This window comes from Octopus sinensis, linkage group LG12 (assembly GCF_006345805.1).
Source record: "Octopus sinensis linkage group LG12, ASM634580v1, whole genome shotgun sequence".
In the NCBI taxonomy this organism is placed as follows: domain Eukaryota; kingdom Metazoa; phylum Mollusca; class Cephalopoda; order Octopoda; family Octopodidae; genus Octopus; species Octopus sinensis.
The window spans coordinates 53,001,272-53,021,271 of NC_043008.1; the positions used below are offsets into that span (position 1 = coordinate 53,001,272).

The window sequence follows — 20,000 nt, forward strand, 5'->3', positions numbered from 1 at the left end:
ACATAATTGCTGGCCTTGTGCCAAAATTTAAAATCAATATATTTATTCCTGAAATTTTTCAGTGTCCAAACTGTGAGTCTATTCTAATTAAGGCAACTGGTTTACAGATATATTCTGAATCACATTAGTTAACCTGACCCTCAGATCATCCATAGAACGAGATTTAGCTGAATACATTAATCTCTTTACATGTGTCCTCGTAAAATATATTTGATGTAGTTATTAATTATTTTTAATGAATGCTTTGATCGATGGCGTTGAAATAGATGCAGCTTTCTTTTAAATGTCCTTAACAAATTAATTCTTCGTCTACAGAACAGAATTTATAACGATTTGATATTGCATAAGAATTTTATAATGAAGCTTTGTTGAGTGAATGTATGCGTATATATATATGTGTGTGTGCGTGTGGTGTGTGTGTGTGTGTGTGTGTGTGTGTGTGTGTGTGTGTGTGTGTGTGAGTTTGTGAGTGTGTATATATATATATATATATATATGCATCCGTGTGTGTGTGGGAGTGTATATACATATACATATATATGTGTGTGAGACAGTGTATGTGGAAGCGCAATGGCCCAGTGGTTAGGGCTTGCGGTTGTAGGATCGCAGTTTCGATTCTCAGACCGGGCGTTGTGAGTGTTTATTGAGCGAAAACACCTAAAGCTCCACGAAGCTCCGGCAGTGGGGGGTGGGTGGCGATCTCTGCTGTACTCTTTCACTACAACTTTCTCTCAGTCTTTCTTCTGTTGGCCTGCTCGCTTAGCCAGCGGGGTGGCGTTATTTGAAGGCTAAAACAATGCGAAGCGCATTGTGAACAGCGATGTTTAACAACATCTGTTAGCCTAGTCGGTCACGGTGATAACGGTGAGATATATATATATATATATATATATATATATATATATATATATATATGTATATCAAAATCACGACTATGTTCAAGTTTGATCTGTTTGATAAAAACATGCACACACATACACACACGTGTATGTAAATACATACACGCACATACACACGCATAAACTTATATATGTATAAACACATAGGAACATATATATGTGTATATATATATATATATGTACCAGTGTATGTAAACGGGGGAGTTATAAATAATGGTATATTGGCTTTATTTTTTTGGCAAAAGGCCAGCAATTTCTGGGTGTAAGTGACGAATTGCATTACATTGTATGCTATACCTGCCACATTCTAATCTTTCATCTTGTGGACTTTAATCATTTCAAAGGGGTAGCTACAGGTTTTTAACATGGGTGGAGATTTATAATCATTTCTGGTACTTATTTTATCGAACCCCCAGGATGAAAGGATGAAAAGCAAAATGGACCTCGGCGGAATTTGAACTCTGAACGTAAAGATGGACGAAATGCGGCAAAGCATTTTGCCAGGCGTGCTAACCATCCTGCCTTCTCGCAGCCCTAAATAATGGCATGATATTAAGAACAAATTAATATTATTATAGAACGATATAAAATTGATATAAACATGAAAGTCAACAGTTGTTATTTCGACATCACAGATGCCATGTTCATAGTTTGTAAAACCACAAATAAATGTCAGTAATTTTGATAGCAAATTCTGATACATCGAGATTATTTTCTTAGTTGAGAATAGAGAAGGGTGGAAACGTTGTTCACCTTATTTCTTTATTGCCCACAAGGGGCTAAACATAGAGGGGACAAACAAGGACTTAACTAGTTGTATACACAATGAACCCGAATGGCTGTTGATTATCTGCAATTTAATTAACCCTTTAGAATTTAGATTACACTGTCAAATATAATGCTTATTTATTCATAATGTTTTGAATTAATCATGCATTGTGTCACAATCTTGTTTTAGGTGTAGGAGTGGCTGTGTGGTAAGTAGCTTGCTTACCAACCACATGGTTCCGGGTTCAGTCCCACTGCGTGGCACCTTGGGCAACTGTCTTCTACTATAGCCTCGGGCCGAGCAAAGCCTTGTGAGTGGATTTGGTAGACGGAAACTGAAAGAAGCCCATCGTATATATATATATATATATATATATATATATGTGTGTGTGTGTGTGTGTGTGTGTGTGTGTGTGTGTGTGTATGTGTGTGTTTGTGTGTCTGTGTTTGTCCCCCCAACATCGCTTGATAACCGATGGTGGTGTGTTTACGTCCCTGTAACTTAGCGGTTCGGCAAAAAGAGACCGATAGAATAAGTACTAGGCTTACAAAGAATAAGTCCTGAGGTCGATTTGCTCGACTAAAGGCGGTGCTCCTGCATGGCCGCAGTCAAATGACTGAAACAAGTAAAAGCTCCAACATTTCAATGATATGATTGTATATTCTCAAAATTACCTTTTTAGGTTCAGTGTGAGAGCATAAAGGAGGTAGAATATTTGTGTCTGATTTGGCCTGTTTAAATACTAAAGGGCTGAACCACCCTAAAATACTTACCTACTAACAAAAAAGTAACTACATATTCATAATCTGAATCGCATCAAACGGGTATTTCTAGGGTATTAACGCTAAAATTATTTCACTATTTTCCAAACTGTCCTTTTCAGTCTACTTATCGTTGCACCATTGCTGGAATAACCTCTGTTTTTCTTAATTTTGTGGATATATATATATTTCTTTACTAAACACAGAGGGGACAAACAAGGACAGACAAAGGGATTAAGTCGATTATATCGACCCCAGTGCGTAACTGGTACTTAATTTATCGACCCCTAAAGGATGAAAGGCAAAAGTCGACCTCGGCGGAATTTGAACTCGGAACGCAACGGCAGACGAAATACGGCTACGCATTTCGCCTGGCGTGCTAACGTTTCTTATTTCTTTATTGCCCACAAGGGGCTAAATGTAGAGGGGACAAACAAGGACAGACAAACGGATTAAGTCGATTACATCGATCCCAGTGCGTAACTGGTACTTAATTTATCGATCCCGAAAGGATGAAAGGCAAAAGTCGACCTCGGCGGAATTTGAACTCGGAACGTAACGACAGACGAAATACGGCTACGCATTTCGTCCGGCGTGCTAACGTTTCTGCCAGCTCGCCGCTTTATTTTGTGGAAATATATAATCTCCATCTAAAATCGACTGCCTCATACATCTCCTCGTTTCGTCACACCACACTATTCTATGTCGCCTCTTAAGTATTTCATAGTTTTACAAAATCTTCCACTGCACAACTGTTATTTATTGGCTGTTTCTAGCTATTTATACTTCCATCAATCTTCCATCAATCTATAGACTTGCAAACATCAAACACAGCAGTAATCGTATTAATCTCGCACAAACGTCCTTACTCTTTTGTCGATCGCTATTACTGCCTGTTCGATATTATTGCAGCTGTTGTCTTCCAGCAAAGTCCACTGCAGCTGACACTGATGCAATATAGCGACATATTGTGGCATTGCATTGCATGATTGAATGATTAGGAAGCAAACACAAGGTCACGCGTTGGATTCCACTGTGTGGCATCTTGGGTAATGACAATTATTTCAGTCTAGGGTCGACGGAAGCCTTGTGGGTTAATTTGGGTTGATGGAAACTGTATAGAGGGCCATCGGATGGACTGTACTAGTGAGGCGAATGTCTAGCCCTTGTCACACTGCGTCAAGACGATTCTATCTGAGAATTACGTTAAGGGAACACGCAACTATGAAATACTCGGCCACATTAATGCAGAGAATTGTTTGTTCTTTCTCGAGCCACGCCTGGTTCATAAGTGCCGGTTTCCCGGTTTTCTTGGAGTATAGGTTTCCCACCTGGACGGGACGGCGGTCCATCGCAGGTGAGCTGTTAGATGCAGGAGGAAAGAGTGGGAGAAAGTTGTGGCGAAAGAGCCAGCAGAAGTTCGCCATTACCCTCTGCCGGAGCCGCGTGGAGCTCAGGTGTTTCGCTCATAAATACACACATCGCCCGTTCTAAGATTCGAATCCGCGCTCCCTCGACCGCGATTCCGCTGCTCAAACCACTAGGCCTCCACTAATGTAGAGAATAAATTGTTTAATTGGCTGAGCACTGGAAGCTGACATGTTGAAGTCAACGTGATAATTCATCATTGTAAAATTCGCAATCGCAATATTTTCTCCTAAGCAATGTAGATGTGGATGGTTAGTGTGTGGCACTAAGCCGTAGTTGAAGAATCAGATGTCTTTTAGTAGGTATTTATCAGAATATCGACATGAACCAAAGTTCCAAACCACCGATTTTTGGACTTTCTATAATTCCCTTTTTTTTCGGTACAAAAACTGTGTGTATCTTCTCATAGTAAGAGTGCTTATGTGTGTATAAGAATATGTGAGTGTATGTTTGGTAAGTTTACACTGCTTAAAATCGTTAAGCAACTTCTAGAGATGTAGGGTGTCACAAAAAAACATTCAATATTAACCATTTTTTCTAAACGTTTCGAAAGAAAAGGCGTCCTTGCACTGGTGATGGTAACTGAAAAAATACGATAAGCCATTAGCGAAATGAGGAAACCATTTACACTTGCCTAACTTCTCTAATGCCACACCAATGGCCGTGTAAGAGGAAGAAGGGTTTTCTGCCGTACTCTGTATATGTTAATGTTCCTTGCAGATGTTATTTAGTCTTGAAATTGAGACATAGTATTTTAAGTGCTGTCGTGATCCTGGGACAGGAGTGATAACTGGGACGTTGTGTCTATCGATATAGGGTATTCTCTTCCACAACAACCCTGATCGAGCATAACTCACGTGACATGGACAGTGACGAAAGACGCGTTGTAATTGATCCATATAACTATTTTCTTTTGATATATATATATATATATATATATATATATATATATAGATAGATAGATAGATAGATAGACAGACAGACAGATGTACATGCATGCATGCATGCATACATAACATACATACATACATACATGCATACATGCATACATACATACATACAATACATACATACATACATGCATACTTCATACATACATACATACATAACATACATACATACATACATACATGCATACATTCATACATAATACATACATGCATACATTCATACATACATACATACATACATACATACATAATGCATACATTCATACATACATACATACATACATGCATACATGCATGCATACATACATACATACTACATACATACATACATACATACATCATACATACATACATACATTCATACATACATACATACATTCATACATACATACATACATACATACATGCATACATTCATACATACATACATACATGCATACATTCATACATACATACATACATACATACATACATACATGCATACATTCATACATACATACATACATACATACATACATACATACATACATACATACATGCATACATTCATACATACATACATACATACATACATACATACATACATTCATACATACATACATACATGCATACATTCATACATACATACATACATTCATACATACATACATACATACATGCATACATTCATACATACATACATACATGCATACATTCATACATACATACATACATTCATACATACATACATTCATACATTCATACATACATACATACATTCATACATACATACATGCATACATTCATACATACATACATGCATACATACATACATGCATACATTCATACATACATACATACATTCATACATACATACATACATACATACATGCATACATTCATACATACATACATGCATACATTCATACATACATACATACATACATACATACATACATACATACATACATAATGCATACATGCATGCATACATACATACATACATACATACATGCATACATGCATACATACATAATGCATACATGCATACATACATACATACATACATACATACATAATACATACATGCATACATGCATACATACATAATGCATACATGCATACATACATACATACATGCATACATACATACATACATACATACATACATACATACATACATACATACAGGGAGGGTTTCCTGCAGCATTCTATATGTTACCTAGTCTTGAAATTGAGACACAGTTTTTGAAGTGTTTTCATGATCCTGGGATAGATGTGTAATCGCCATGAGTGATAACTGGAAATTTGTGTCTAATATGTATTAGGAATGTGACATTTTCAAATGAGGGTTGCTCGAACCTTGATAAGAGTTGTAATATTTTAGGCGGCAAGCTGTCAAAATCATTAGCACACCGGATAAAATGCTTAGTAGTATTTCGTCCGGCTCTACGTTCTGAGATCAAATTCCACCATGGTCGTCTTTGCCTTTCATCGTTCCTGGATCGATAATATAAGTACCAGCTGATTACTCTAGTCGATGTAATCGACTTACTCCCCCCCCCTCCTAAATTCCTGGCTTTTCAGAGACTTTTTATGGATTTATAATGTCGCCTTCCAAATGTTAAAAGCCATTGCTTACAGTCTTAATATTTTTTCTTCTACATTGTATCTTTTCTTTGGCTTTTTTAACATATAAATATACTGAGCCAGAGTAAATATCTTAGCTAAAGGTCTTAGTCATGAACACAACTCAATGTCCGTTAGGACAACTCGGTTTATGATCCAACACGGTTTGAATCTGTAAACAGAAAATAGAATTGTTTGTCAATTTCAAGGTTGATACACATCAATGTTTCTTCTCTAAGGTGAGCCTTTGTGCGCGCGCATACATATTTTTCAACAGCAAGAGCACAGAGGGACAAAAGACAATAAATGTACGCACATATTTTCAAGATGAAATCGAATATATTCTCATACTGAAGATATTTAACTTAGATAACTTAGACATGTTTCGACCAAAGATTGGTCCAGGCCATGTCTAACTTAATAGCACCACCTGATAGGATTATTCGAATCCTGTTTAAGTCAAGTTTTGTTCAAGTAGTAAGTTCTTGTTGGGTGAGTTGTATCAAGTTTTGTTCAAGTAGTGAGTTCTTGTTGGGTGAGTTGTATCCAATTATGGGTGGCTTATCTAGTATTCTTTGAAGGAATCTATCCAGATTCCGTTTAAAGTTGATGGGATCCTTTTCCTCTTTGATCTCCCTCGGGGAAATGTTAAATAGGGCAGGGCCTGTTGAGGAAAAGAAATTATGTTGCAGTGTACATGTATGTTGTGATCTTGAATTGGGCAGGGGACGTATGGCCCGTGGTCCCAGTCTTGGATGAACCTTGAAGCTAATGTTAAGGTCGTTTGGGCAAAGTTGGTGGTATATTCTCCACATCGTACAAATGATGTACCGCTCACGGCGACGCTGGAGGGAGTAAAGTTTCAAGGCTTTAAGGCGATCCCAATAATATTTATATAATTTTATACAAAAACCTTAAATAATGCATGCATAAAAATGGTGTACATTTGCTTAAAAGATTATTATGGTTGCTTGCATTGATGTATATATATTTAGCAAAGTAAACAAAATTTGCACACCAGTAAATTTTTGTGCACATCTACAGCAAAAAAATCGAGTGAAGATTACTGCTCACACGGTTCTACATAAAACTCAGACAAGTTTTAGATCTAAAGAATAGTTTACAATGTTATATTTATATAAAGTTCATTTTTAGGCCTTCCTATCTGTTGAGGTCGTCTGGTTGTTGCCACTCGACCTCATCGATTCCTTCGTGTTCCACAATAAGAAAATATCTCTTAAATGATAATCAACCATCCATTAACAGATTGAACATGATTATTTTGTACATGCCACACCTATTAGTAGGAGCTGAAATGAATATAGCAAGAAAAATGGAACACTTGTGTCGCTGTTATCGATATTGGGTGTTCTCTTCTACAAAAACCCTTATCGAGCATAACTAACGTGACGTACACAGTCGATTGAAAGACGCGTTGTGATTGATCCATATAACTATTTTCCCATATATATATACACATAGACACATATACATACATATGTGTGTGTATGTGTGTATGTATGTATGTATGTATGTATGTATGTATGTATGTATGTATGTATATATGTATGTATGTATGCATGTATGTATGTGTGTCTGTATCTGTTCCCCACCACTGCCTGACAACAGGTTTTGGAGTGTTTATGTCCATGTAACGTAGCGTTTCGGCATTAGTGACCGATAAAATAAGCCCCAGGCTTTAAAAATCATAAGTATATTTCAGTCCGTTCACTCGACTAAAAATTCTTCTAAACGGTGTCCCAGCTTGGTCGCAGTCTAGTGACTGAAACAATATAAGATAAAAGATATGTATTTCTATATATGTATATTTACGTGTGTGAGTGAGTGTGTGTGTGTGTGTGGTGTGTGTGTGTGTGTGTGTGTGTGTGTGTGTGTGTGTGTGTGTGTGAGTGTGTGGCGGTGTGAAAATAGAGAAAGTGAGAAATATACCTGTGTAGAAGTAGTTGTTTGCATAGACACACCTATAAGCAAAGTAATTGCAGTCACACATCATTATTTTAATGTTTTCCCCATTCTTGTCTGATTTTGATGAACGACCATTGTCTGAAACGTCAAAAACTTTATTTAATTTTTCCTTCCTCTAAACTGAACTTATTCAGAATGTATACATTTCTCCATTGTTCTGTCGTTTCTTTCTTTTTTTATTGCATTATTTGCTTTGTTCCACCCCGTTATTCCACTCGGACATTCTGCTCTCATCTCGACAATGGCTTCTCCAATTATGACCGTATTTATCTAAGTCGTAACATCACTGATAACCTATGCTACGTACAATCATAAACACTCACACACAGACACGCACAAACGCATGCAGAGAGAAAGAAAGGTGGGGGTATAGAAATAGAGAGAGTAAGAATGAGAGCTGCTAGTTATATATTTGTCTGCTCGGTTTGTTTTTTTTTTTGTTTTACGTCTTTGATTTAATAGCTTTATATGTTTTCGCCTTTCAATTCTCATAATAAACTGATTAATCAATAAGAAACTTCATTAAGCAATATATTATAAGTCCTTCATTAAAATTTAAGCATCTTTTATTGTACTTTTAACCTGTTGAACTTCAGAATCGTTTCACAAACTATTACAGTCCCCTGGCGGACGTTATTGTATTTAGCATCACACTTGAGACTTTCTGACATTTCAAAGATTTCTCCTTATTTCCGTGTATGCGTAGGTGTATATGCATGTGTCTGTACGGATGTATTTATGTACGTTCGTCCGTCCATATGTATATATCGCATGTATGTATGTATGTATGCATGTATGTATGTATGTATGTATGTATGTATGTATGTATGTATGTATGTATGTATGTATGTATGTATGTATATAAGCATGTATGTATGTATGTATGTATGTATGTATGTATGTATGTATGTATGTATGTATGTAAGCATGCATGTATGTGTGTATTCATTTATGAATGAAAAGATGTTTACATGTATATGTTATGAGGAGGCGCAATGGCCCAGTGGTTAGGGCAGCGGACTCGCGGTCGGAGGATCGCGGTTTCGATTCCCAGACCGGGCGTTGTGCGTGTTTATTGAGCGAAAGCACCTCAAAGCTCCACGAGGCTCCGGCAGGGGGTGGTGGCGACCCATGTTGTACTCTTTCGCCACAACTTTCTCTCACTCTCTCTTCCTGTTTCTTGAGTAACGCTGTGATGGACTGGCGTCCCGTCCTGCTGGAGGGAACACATTCGCCACAGAAACCGGGAAACCGGGCCCATTAGCCTGGTTATAATTGAGAAGGGCGACGTTTATCGTTTATATGTTATGAATTATGAGTATATGTAAATACCTACGTCTGGGTGTATGTTTTTGAATGTATGTATACATATTTGTTTGTATGTATATATATATTTATCTCTATGAGTATAAATTAATGTACGTATATAATTATTACGATTTGCATTCTTACATGTGCATAATCATATATCTGAGTAAATGTTTGTACTCATGTTGTCTGTACTTATGTATAATAATAATAATAATAATAATAATAATAATATTAATAATAATGCCCTGATGCAGTACCAGGCAGTGGCTCTCATGGCTTCTGATCTAACTGATTAGAAATGTTATCATGTACATAGTTTTGTCTTGGGATAAAAGATGGGCTACAGCAAATATTCTGCTCAATACCACAGATTTGCTTGTCATTGTTTGACCTTAACAGTTGAGCATGTCCCTTAGTGGCTGACGATGTGCATCTCTGATCACGAGCAGAAGTAGTGGGGGAGCATCAAGCCATGTGTTGAGAGGGATTCTTTGGGGTTTGAATAATTCACCTCTGGAAAAACATGGGTGGTTCTTTCAACATCCTTAAACAACCTTATTCAGGGACTTTTGAGCGGGATGGGCTACTCAACCTAAGAAAATTCTAACTGGGCCCCACCTGCAAGTTCATGTCTGTTTATCTTGATATGAGATCACCATGTCGCGCACATATGGTTGTGATGCATGTGCCTGGTGTACCCTTATCAGACGGGTAGTCATGATGGGTATATTGGGCTTCGTATATTTTACCCCATTGTCACTTTGATGGCATGCACTGCTCTCTCACTCAATAATAATAATAATAAGGACCTTCCTATCTGTTGTCGATCGCTATTACTGCCTGTTCGATGTTATTGCAGCTGTTGTCTTCCAGCAAAGTCCACTGCAGCTGACACTGATGCAATATAGCGACATATTGTGGCATTGCATTGCATGATTGAATGATTAGGAAGCAAACACAAGGTCACGCGTTGGATCCCACTGCGTGGCATCTTGGGTATTGACAATTACTTCAGTCTAGGGTCGACGGAAGCCTTGTGGGTTAATTGGGTAGATGGAAACTGTATAGAAGGCCATCGGATGTGTTGAGAGGGATTCTTTAGGGTTTGAATAATTCACCCCTGGAAACATGGGTGGTTCGTTCAACATCCTTAAACAACCCTTATTGAGGTACCTTTTGAGCGGGATGGGCAACTCGATCTGCAGAAAATTCTAACTGGGCCCCACCTGCAAGGTCATGCGCTGTTTATCTTGATATGAGATCACCATGTCGTGCACATATGGTTGTGATTCATGTGCCTGGTGTACCCTTATCAGACAGGTAGTCATGATGGGTATACTGGGCTTCATATATTTTACCCTAGTGTTACTTTGATGGCATGCACGGCTCTCTTTCACTCAATAATAATAATGATAATGGTTTCAAATTTGGGCAGAATACCAACAATTTTAAGGTAGCAGTAAATCCATTACTGGTACTTAATTAACCACCCCGAAAAGATGGAAAGTCAAAGTTGACCTCGGTGGAATTTGAGTTTAGAACGTCACAGAACCTAAGCATTTCGGCCAGCGCAGTAACAATTCTGCAAATCCACCAGTTCCTAATTTAGCATCAAGACCCGAATCTTGAGGAGGTGATTTGTCAATAAAATCGATCAGTACCTGCAACGATGGAAAAGTAGATGTAGCGTAGACATTGGCAGGATTTGAACTCAGAACAGAAGCAAAATTTCCGATGCTGGCCTATGATTGATTTGATTGAAAGCAGTTTATTCGAAGAAATTGATCCCCCAGTAGGACTGTTATTTTTTACATGAATGTTGAAGAGCGGTCTTTGGTCTCTTAATAAGGGGACATACATAAATACACGAAATCCATCGTTGCTATTTTGTTCATTGTTCAACCGCTTTTATCAATTTACTGCCGCCATTTTCTTTGTCGCTACACTAACCCCTCCCGGTTTTGCTTTACAGGCAGAATCAGGGTCGGAAAAATTACCCTGTGGTATTTCCTCTTCGGCGAGCTTGCAGAAACGTTAGCACGCCGGGCGAAATGCTTAGCGGTATTTCGTCTGCGTTACGTTGTGAGTTCAAATTCCGCCGAGGTCGACTTTGCCTTTCATCCTTTCGGGGTTGATAAATTAAGTACCAGTTACGCACTGGGGTCGATGTAATCGACTTAATACCTATGCCTGTCCTTGTTGTCCCCTCTGTGTTTAGCCCCTAGTGGGTAATAAAGAAATAGGTATTTTCTCTTCGTGACGTTCCGAGTTCAATTCCGGCCTTGGTTAACTTTGCGTTTCATCCCAGTGGGGGCCGCTAAAATGAAGTAACAATCATAAACTGAGGTTGATGACATCGACTAATCCCTACCCTCAAAACTGCGGGTCTTGCGCTTAAATGAAAAGTCATTATCTAAATGACGGCAAGCCGGCAGAATTGTTACTGCGTAGAACAAAATTTTAAGCGGCGTTTCTTCCGGCTCTTTCTTTCCTGATTTAAAATGTGGCTGAAATTGACTTTGCCTCTCAATCTCTCGGTAACGCTAAAATAAGTACCAGCTGAGCTCTTGGGCTGATGTAATCGACAAGCCCCCTTTCCCCAAATTCTAGGCATTATACCTAAGGTAGAAGAGATCATTTTTAACGCAACCAGCTTGCAGAATCTTCCCCACATCGATTTTGTGCTTAGCAACATTTCGTCCGTTCAAATTTTCCTGAAGTCGACTTTACCTTTTATCCTTTTGGGGGTCGATGAAACAAGTATCAATGAAGCCCTGGGGTCGATGTAATCGACTATTCCCCTCTTCAAAATTTCAGAACTTGTGCCTTTAGCAGAAAGAATTATCATTAGTACTGGCAAGCTAGCAGAATCATTAGCGCATCGAACAAAAAATACTTAGCGGCATTTCGTCTGTCTTTACGTTCTGAGTTCAAATTCCGCCGAGGCTGACTTTGACTTGCATCTCTTTTGGGGTCGATAAAAGAAGTACCAGTTGAGCACTGCAGTCGAGGTAATCGACTTACACTCTCCCCGAACTTGCTGGCCTTGTGCCAAAATTTGAAATTAATAATAATAATAATAATAATAATAATAATAATAATAATCTTTTCTACTACATGCGCAAGACCCCAGTACTCAACTAGTACTTAATTTATTGACTCCGAAAGGATAAATGGCAAAGTCGACCTCGTTTGGACTCAGAACGTAGCGGCAGACGAAATACCGCTATTTCGCTCGGCGAGCTAACGCTTCTTATTTCTTTATTGCCCACAAGGAGCTAAACATAGAGGGGACAAACAAGGACAGAAAAAGGGATTAAGTCGATTACATCGACCCCAGTGCGTAACTGGTACTTAATTTATCGACCCCGAAAGGATGAAAGGCAAAGTCGACCTCGGCGGAATTTGAACTCAGAACGTAGCAGCAGACGAAATACCGCTATTTCGCTCGGCGTGCTTAACGATTCCGCCAGCTAGCCACCTTAAAGACTATAATTAGCATAACTTTCCTTTCTTCTTTTGCCTGAAATGTAATTACGTTGATAGAGTATTTTAATTTGGGTTAAAAGTAACTCCTATTATTTATTGATAATTTTTTGTCTTCATTTCTATCGATGTGTGTATTTATGGGTTGTTGTTTTTGCTTTTGTTTTTGTAGACAATGGAACCTAATCCAAGGAGATGAATCTGATGAGCCAACAACAGCTGAGAAAGAAACCTGGATAATTATTTACCTCCCTACTTTATCCTTTTAATCGGTTATTAACAACTATCTGCCTGTCTCCTTAACTCCCTCTCTCTCTCCTCTCTCTACCTCTCTCTCTCTCTCTCTCTCTCTCTCTCTCTCTCTCTGTCTATCTACCTACCTGTCTATTAAACTATATATCTATCTATGTGACTGATCTATGATAAGAAAAGGCAGATATAGAGAGAGTGATCAGACAGACAAATAGAGAGAGAGAGAGAGGGAGTGAGAGAGAGATATATACACACAGATAGATACAGAGAGAGAGACTAAGTGTCGAGCAAACAGACAGGCATACAGACAAACAAGGAGTTGTCATATACGGAAAGAGACACGGAGAGAGAAAGAGAAAGAGAGAGAATAGTGAAGCTGACAAAGACAGAAAGACACTGAGAAAGACAGAGGGAGAGAGAGAGAGAAAGTCGTCAGAGACGCACACAAAAAAGAGAGGGAGACGAAAAAAAAGGGAGATAAAAAATATCATGGCTTTGTCGTAAAAAATTTAAAAGGTGGGGAAGTTTGAAACAAGGAGAGAAATGGATAAATACAAAAACGAAAGGCTGCCTCAACAGAGGTTACCATCTGTTACACAAATACAAGCAATAGTTCCTGAGTTATTACAGGAAGAAAGGCTGTCGTCTGTCATTTACTAACAGCAGACGATAATTACCACCATTTCTTAATATTTGATGATCAGCAAGGCAACAGTTACGACATGATCTCTTAAAAAGCACATAAAAACGACGACGTCAAACGTTCTTTATTTTCTGTTTATTTTTGTTCCACAATTCTTTTTAATTATTTTTCTTTAATTTGAATTCAAAGTCTTTGAAACATTTCTTCATACTTTAACTTCGTTAATTAACTTTTTGTTCAACTTTTGTTGGCATTTCATTTCAATCTTCATTTATTTATTTCCTTAAGTATATTTTATTCGTTTAACGCCATCATTGTTTGACGTTTATATATATATCTACATATATATATATATAAAATATATATATATATATGTTTATATATATTCATACATTCTTTATTTTACACTTTTACTAGTTTTAACCAGTGGATTATGTTCTGGACGTGTTGGGATATTTATACGTTTAACTACTTCGGTTGGAATTTATCGCTTTAAAATATATATTTCTTGAAAAAAAAAAAAATTTCACATTGGTCCTCGCTACCATATTTATTTACTTACCCAGTACCTGTGTTCAACAACCACGCTCTCTGTCGGATTTGTCGGATTTACTACAGACTCATCAGTGCAATATATGAACATATCAACAAGTTGACCAGCACATTTTAACGGAGACCAATACTTTTGTTCTACTGCTTAAATTATACTGTTCAACTAAACACGTTTTCACGCTTACACACACACACACACATATACGTGCGTAATAGATGCAAATATACATACATATGCCATACGTACATACATACACTTTACACTCGTACATACATTAATGTATATACATATATTCATGCATACATACATAAATACAAGCATACATTAGTACAAACATACATTCACATAGGCATATATATACACGCGTGCATATATAAACACCATACAAATACAAGCATATATATATATATATATTTATATGTATATGTATGTATTTGTATAGATAAAGATAGATAGATAAATTGATAGATAGACAGATAGACAGACAGATAGATAGATAGATAGATAGATAGATAGATAGATAGATAGATAGATAGATAGATAGATAGATAGATAGATAGATAGATAGATAGACAACTAGTTGATTATATATACATATACACACACGCACAAGTAGATATACCTACGTGCACATACACGCACATACGCACAAGCAAACACACAGACACAAGCACTCTTTCGTATAGCAGTGACAGCGGGAGTTTCTCGTGTAAGCGTCCGAGCGTGAGTGTGCGGTGTGTGCGCGTGTGAGCGTGCGTGCGTGTGTGTACGTGTGAGTGCGTGCGTATGCGTGTGTCCGTGTGTCCGTGCGTTCCGAACGTGTTTTTATGTCCTCATGTATTTACGCATGTGTGTGCGTGTATGCGCGCGCGCCCTCGTGTGACAATCTGTGGTGTCAGTCGTAATGGTAGAACCAGCCAATGAGAATTCGAGAATCGATTCGAAAGAACAGCTGCTCCGAGAGACTCCGGCAAACGAACTCGCTGGCATCTCGAAGCATGAGTTTGCCGCCTGTGTGGAGAAGAAGACCGGGAAAGATGAGATGGAGAGAAGCAGCAGCGGCAGCAGCAGCAGCAGCAGCAGCAGTCGACGTGGAGGATGTAAACAGCTGTCAATTGATCCATCGGCTGGTGACGGCCGTATCAACAAGGCTTATACTTCACCGGATATAGAACTACAAAGTTATTCGATAGGAAGTCGAGCAAGTAGTCCCTTCTTACATCATTCTCAACAACAACAACAACAACAGCAACAACAACAACAACAACAACAATTACACAAACAACAACAGCAGCAGCAGCAGCAGCGCCAACACTCACAATTTAGCAGCGGCAGTAGTAGTAGTGGTGTTGGTGGTGGTGGTGGTGTTAGCAGTAGTACTAACACTAGCAGTGGTGTCGTGAGCAATGTCACACCTAGCGTCGGCTCCGTCGGAGCGACATACGGTACGGCGACGTCAGCTCCGGTGTCCACTGCGGCCGCCACACCTTCGAGCCGGTCGCGGCTCGCCGCCACCACTTCACTGACTTCGCCGCTGTTACGTGGCACCACCTCGGCCTCCGCCCCCGCCGCCACCGCTGCCACTGCCGTTACCGCTGCCACCGGTGGTCCCCTGAAACCTGTCCCCCCTCCGCCGCCGCCCCTCATCAGCCGCATCAGAAGCCCCGCGCCGACGCCCTTACGCTTCAACCCCCCGGCGCCTTTTCAATTTTCGCGACATTTCCCCACACAGTTCACTCAAGCGACTCAACTGTCACAACCTACACAACAACAACAACAACAACAACAACTACAACAAAAGCAACAACCACAAATACAGCAACCGAAACCCTCTTCCGCGCACCAGCAGTTTTCATTCCAGCACCACTTCTCAAGCCCTTATACAGCCCTGCCCCTCACTAAGCGCACCTGCCTCAGTCCGTTAACCCCTTCCGTTACCACGGTAACAACATCAAGCGCCAAGACATACACGACACCTTTCACGAGCCGTTTGGCGAACCCCAAACATGACCAAAAGCAAACCTCTACCGCTTTCGGCCTCGGCGCTAAACTCACCGGCAATAACACCACCAGCAACAACAACAACAGCATTAACAAAACCATCGGCTACAGCAACAACAACAACAACGGTGGTAAAGACACCAGCACCTCATTCACGACCAGTTCATATGATCCAAAACTATGTTTCGGGGCCGCTAGCAAACCGGGTGGTAAAGCTGATCCGGGTGGTATCATACCCTCACTGGTGCAGCAGCCGTCTTCCGGTAAACAAAGCAACTTGTCCAGCCTAAGTTTTGCTTCGAGCACTTTATGTAGTTATCCACGCACTTGTCAGTCGCCAAACTACAACACAACCAGCGCCGCAGTCACCTCGGCCAGCAAAACAACAACAACTACTATTATTACCACTACTACTACTATAACTAGTAGTAGTGTTGCCAACAAGTATCTCCCCCAACTGAACAGCTGTAGTGCTAATAACGCCACCGGCGCTGCCGCCCTCTGCCTGTCACTGAACACGGCGCCGGCGCCGGCGACTGGTGTACTCAACAAGCGTACAGCTTCTCTTAACCCGGCGACTAATAAACTTCAACAGCACTACACGGCTCACCCGTCTTATACCAGTAGCAGCACCGCCATCACTAGCAGCAGCAGCGGTAGTGGTGGTGGTAGTAGTAGTAGTAGTAGTAGTAGCGGCAGCAGCAGCCTTATCCCCTCCGTCATCCCCATCACCAGCACCGCCACCGCCACCAGCACAGGCAGCATCGTTAACCCGCAACTCACTGCCTCTAACGCACCCTTCACTGCACGTTCGGTCGCTTTACTACCATCATCATCATCGCCATCATCATTATCATCATCATCATCATTACTCTCATCAGCAACACCAAAAACAAAAACAACAACAACAACATTAGCGTCGTCGGCATCATTAACACCAACATCGGCATCATCATCATCCTCATCATCACCATCGTCATCATTACTGCGTATAGCTTCAGCAGCGGCTGCACCCACCTCTGTCTCTTCTGTTCCCACTGCTACCCCCATCTCAGCCTTCAGATCTGTTCCTACCACCACCACTCCTTACTCTTTCTGCTCCCCCTTCTCTTCTTTCCCATTGCTTTCTTCCTCTCTCGCTGTGTCTTCTACCTCATCTTCTCCCTCCTACCTCCACTCGCCCTTGTACTCATCCTCCTACTCGTTGTCTTCTAAAAAGACGACCTTCCCCGACTTCACCGCGCGCCGCGCCTCCCTCTTCACCTCCTCCTTCCCTTCCACCACTTCGAACGCTACTGCGTCTCCCACCCCTCCTCTCCTTTCGTCCCGTCCTTTCTCCTCGTCGCTCTCCTCCTCGCTTTCTCCCTTACCATCAACCTCCGCTCCCTGCTACGCCCGCGGCCGCTCCCCCGTCTCCACCGCAGCGGCGGCGGCGTCCCCGGCGTCGACGTCGTCGTCGCCGACCCCGCTGGCTTCTTCGGCCCCTCTGCCCCCTCCCCCTCCCTCTGTCACAACGTCTCGGATCCCTTCTTTCGGTGGTGCCGCGGCCACCGCCGCCAGCAACAGCGGCAGTGGCAGCATCAGCAGCAGCAGCAGCAGCAGCAGCAACAGTTTACTGAAGCCCGCGGTGGGTCGCCACCGTCCGCCCCTCCCTCCCTCAATGCACCACGCCAGACTCCAGACAGACAGGACCACTCCGCCACCACCTCCGCCGCCTCCTCCTCCGCCGCCGCCGCCGCCGCCGCGTCCGCTGCAGGAGGAGGACGAAGAGGAAGCGGAGGAGAAGGCCGACGGCGAAGGGGAGAGAGAGGACAACGTGGACGTCGAAGTAGCGGCGGACGAAGACGACGCGAGAGTCCTTCGAGAGGTGGAGGAGGAGGAGGAGGAGGAGAACGAAGCGGAGGAGGGGAAACGGGCGAGGAGCCGAAACTTCGATGATAACGGCGGCGGCAGCAGCGGTGCTGGCGGCGGCGGCGTGTACAGCGATGATGTCGGCAGCGGCGATGTGAGAGTGCGGGGAAGGGGAAGAGCGGTGGTGGGTGGTAGTGATGATGACGATGGTGGCGGTGTACTGAATAGTGTTGGCAGCAGCCGCGGTGGCGGCGGAAGTGGCGACAGAAGCGTCGGTGGAGGCGACGTTCATACTAACGGTAGTGGTGGTGGTGGTGGTGGTGGTGGTGGTGCTAGTGGTGGTGGTGGTGGTAGTGGTGCTGGTGGTGGTGGTGGTACTAGTATTACTGGTGGTGGTGGTGGTGGTGGCAGCGTCGGTTCGGTGGGAGGTGTAGGAAGTACGAACAGCGGCGGAACGGGAGGAATAAGTGGAGGAGGAGGAGGAGAGGAGAACGAAGCGGAGGAGGGGAAACGGGCGAGGAGCCGAAACTTCGATGATAACGGCGGCGGCAGCAGCGGTGCTGGCGGCGGCGGCGTGTACAGCGATGATGTCGGCAGCGGCGATGTGAGAGTGCGGGGAAGGGGAAGAGCGGTGGTGGTGGTAGTGATGATGACGATGGTGGCGGTGTACTGAATAGTGTTGGCAGCAGCCGCGGTGGCGGCGGAAGTGGCGACAGAAGCGTCGGTGGAGGCGACGTTCATACTAACGGTAGTGGTGGTGGTGGTGGTGGTGGTGGTGGTGCTAGTGGTGGTGGTGGTGGTAGTGGTGCTGGTGGTGGTGGTGGTACTAGTATTACTGGTGGTGGTGGTGGTGGTGGCAGCGTCGGTTCGGTGGGAGGTGTAGGAAGTACGAACAGCGGCGGAACGGGAGGAATAAGTGGAGGAGGAGGAGGAGGAGGAATAAGTGGAGGAGGAGAAGGAATAGGAAGTGGTGGAGGAGGAGGAGTAGGAGTAGGAAAGGGAGGAGAAGGAGGAGGAGGTGTAGGTCCGCCGCCGCCGCCTCCGCCACCGCCGCCACCGCCACCACAACTTCACCACCAACAACAACACCAACAACAACAACAACAACAACAACAAACACACCTCCACCACCATCAACAAACACAACAACAACATACACAACAGCAGACACAACAACAACAACAACAACAACAACAACAAACACAGCAGCGTCCGTCACAACAACAGCAACAACAAACACAGCAAACACAGCAACAACCACAACAAACACAACAGTTACAACATTTGCAACAAACACATCCATCATCGACAACAGCACAACAACTATTACAACAACAACAACAACAACAGCAACTACAGTTACAACAACAACAACAACAACAACTACAACAACGAGAACGAGAAGAGTGCAAGCAGAAAGCTAAGGATTTTTTATCCGATATTGGAGCCGATTATATGCGAGTCAATGGGGCAATTGGCTCGTTTAAGCAACTCCAGAAGCC

The 20,000-nt window shown here is 41.9% G+C and overlaps 1 protein-coding gene and 1 long non-coding RNA gene across 2 annotated transcripts in view; both read left to right on the top strand.

Moving 5' to 3' along the window:
• The first annotated feature begins 371 nt into the window (after positions 1 to 371).
• Positions 372 to 14,887, top strand: LOC118765638. The gene is made up of 3 exons (XR_005001504.1): positions 372 to 384; positions 4,273 to 4,281; positions 13,371 to 14,887. It is a non-coding gene; the product is annotated as an uncharacterized LOC118765638 (long non-coding RNA).
• Positions 14,888 to 15,204: 317 nt separating this feature from the next.
• LOC118765568 (flocculation protein FLO11-like) overlaps positions 15,205 to 20,000 on the top strand; it is a 107,801-nt gene continuing 103,005 nt past the window's right edge. Inside the window, exons 1-3 of the mRNA XM_036507776.1 lie at positions 15,205 to 16,432; positions 16,472 to 19,102; positions 19,750 to 20,000. The exon at positions 19,750 to 20,000 is cut by the window's right edge and continues 298 nt beyond it. Of these exons, the coding sequence (XP_036363669.1) occupies positions 15,551 to 16,432; positions 16,472 to 19,102; positions 19,750 to 20,000 (3,764 nt within the window). The 5' untranslated portion in view covers positions 15,205 to 15,550. The remainder of the gene's footprint in view (positions 16,433 to 16,471; positions 19,103 to 19,749) is intronic.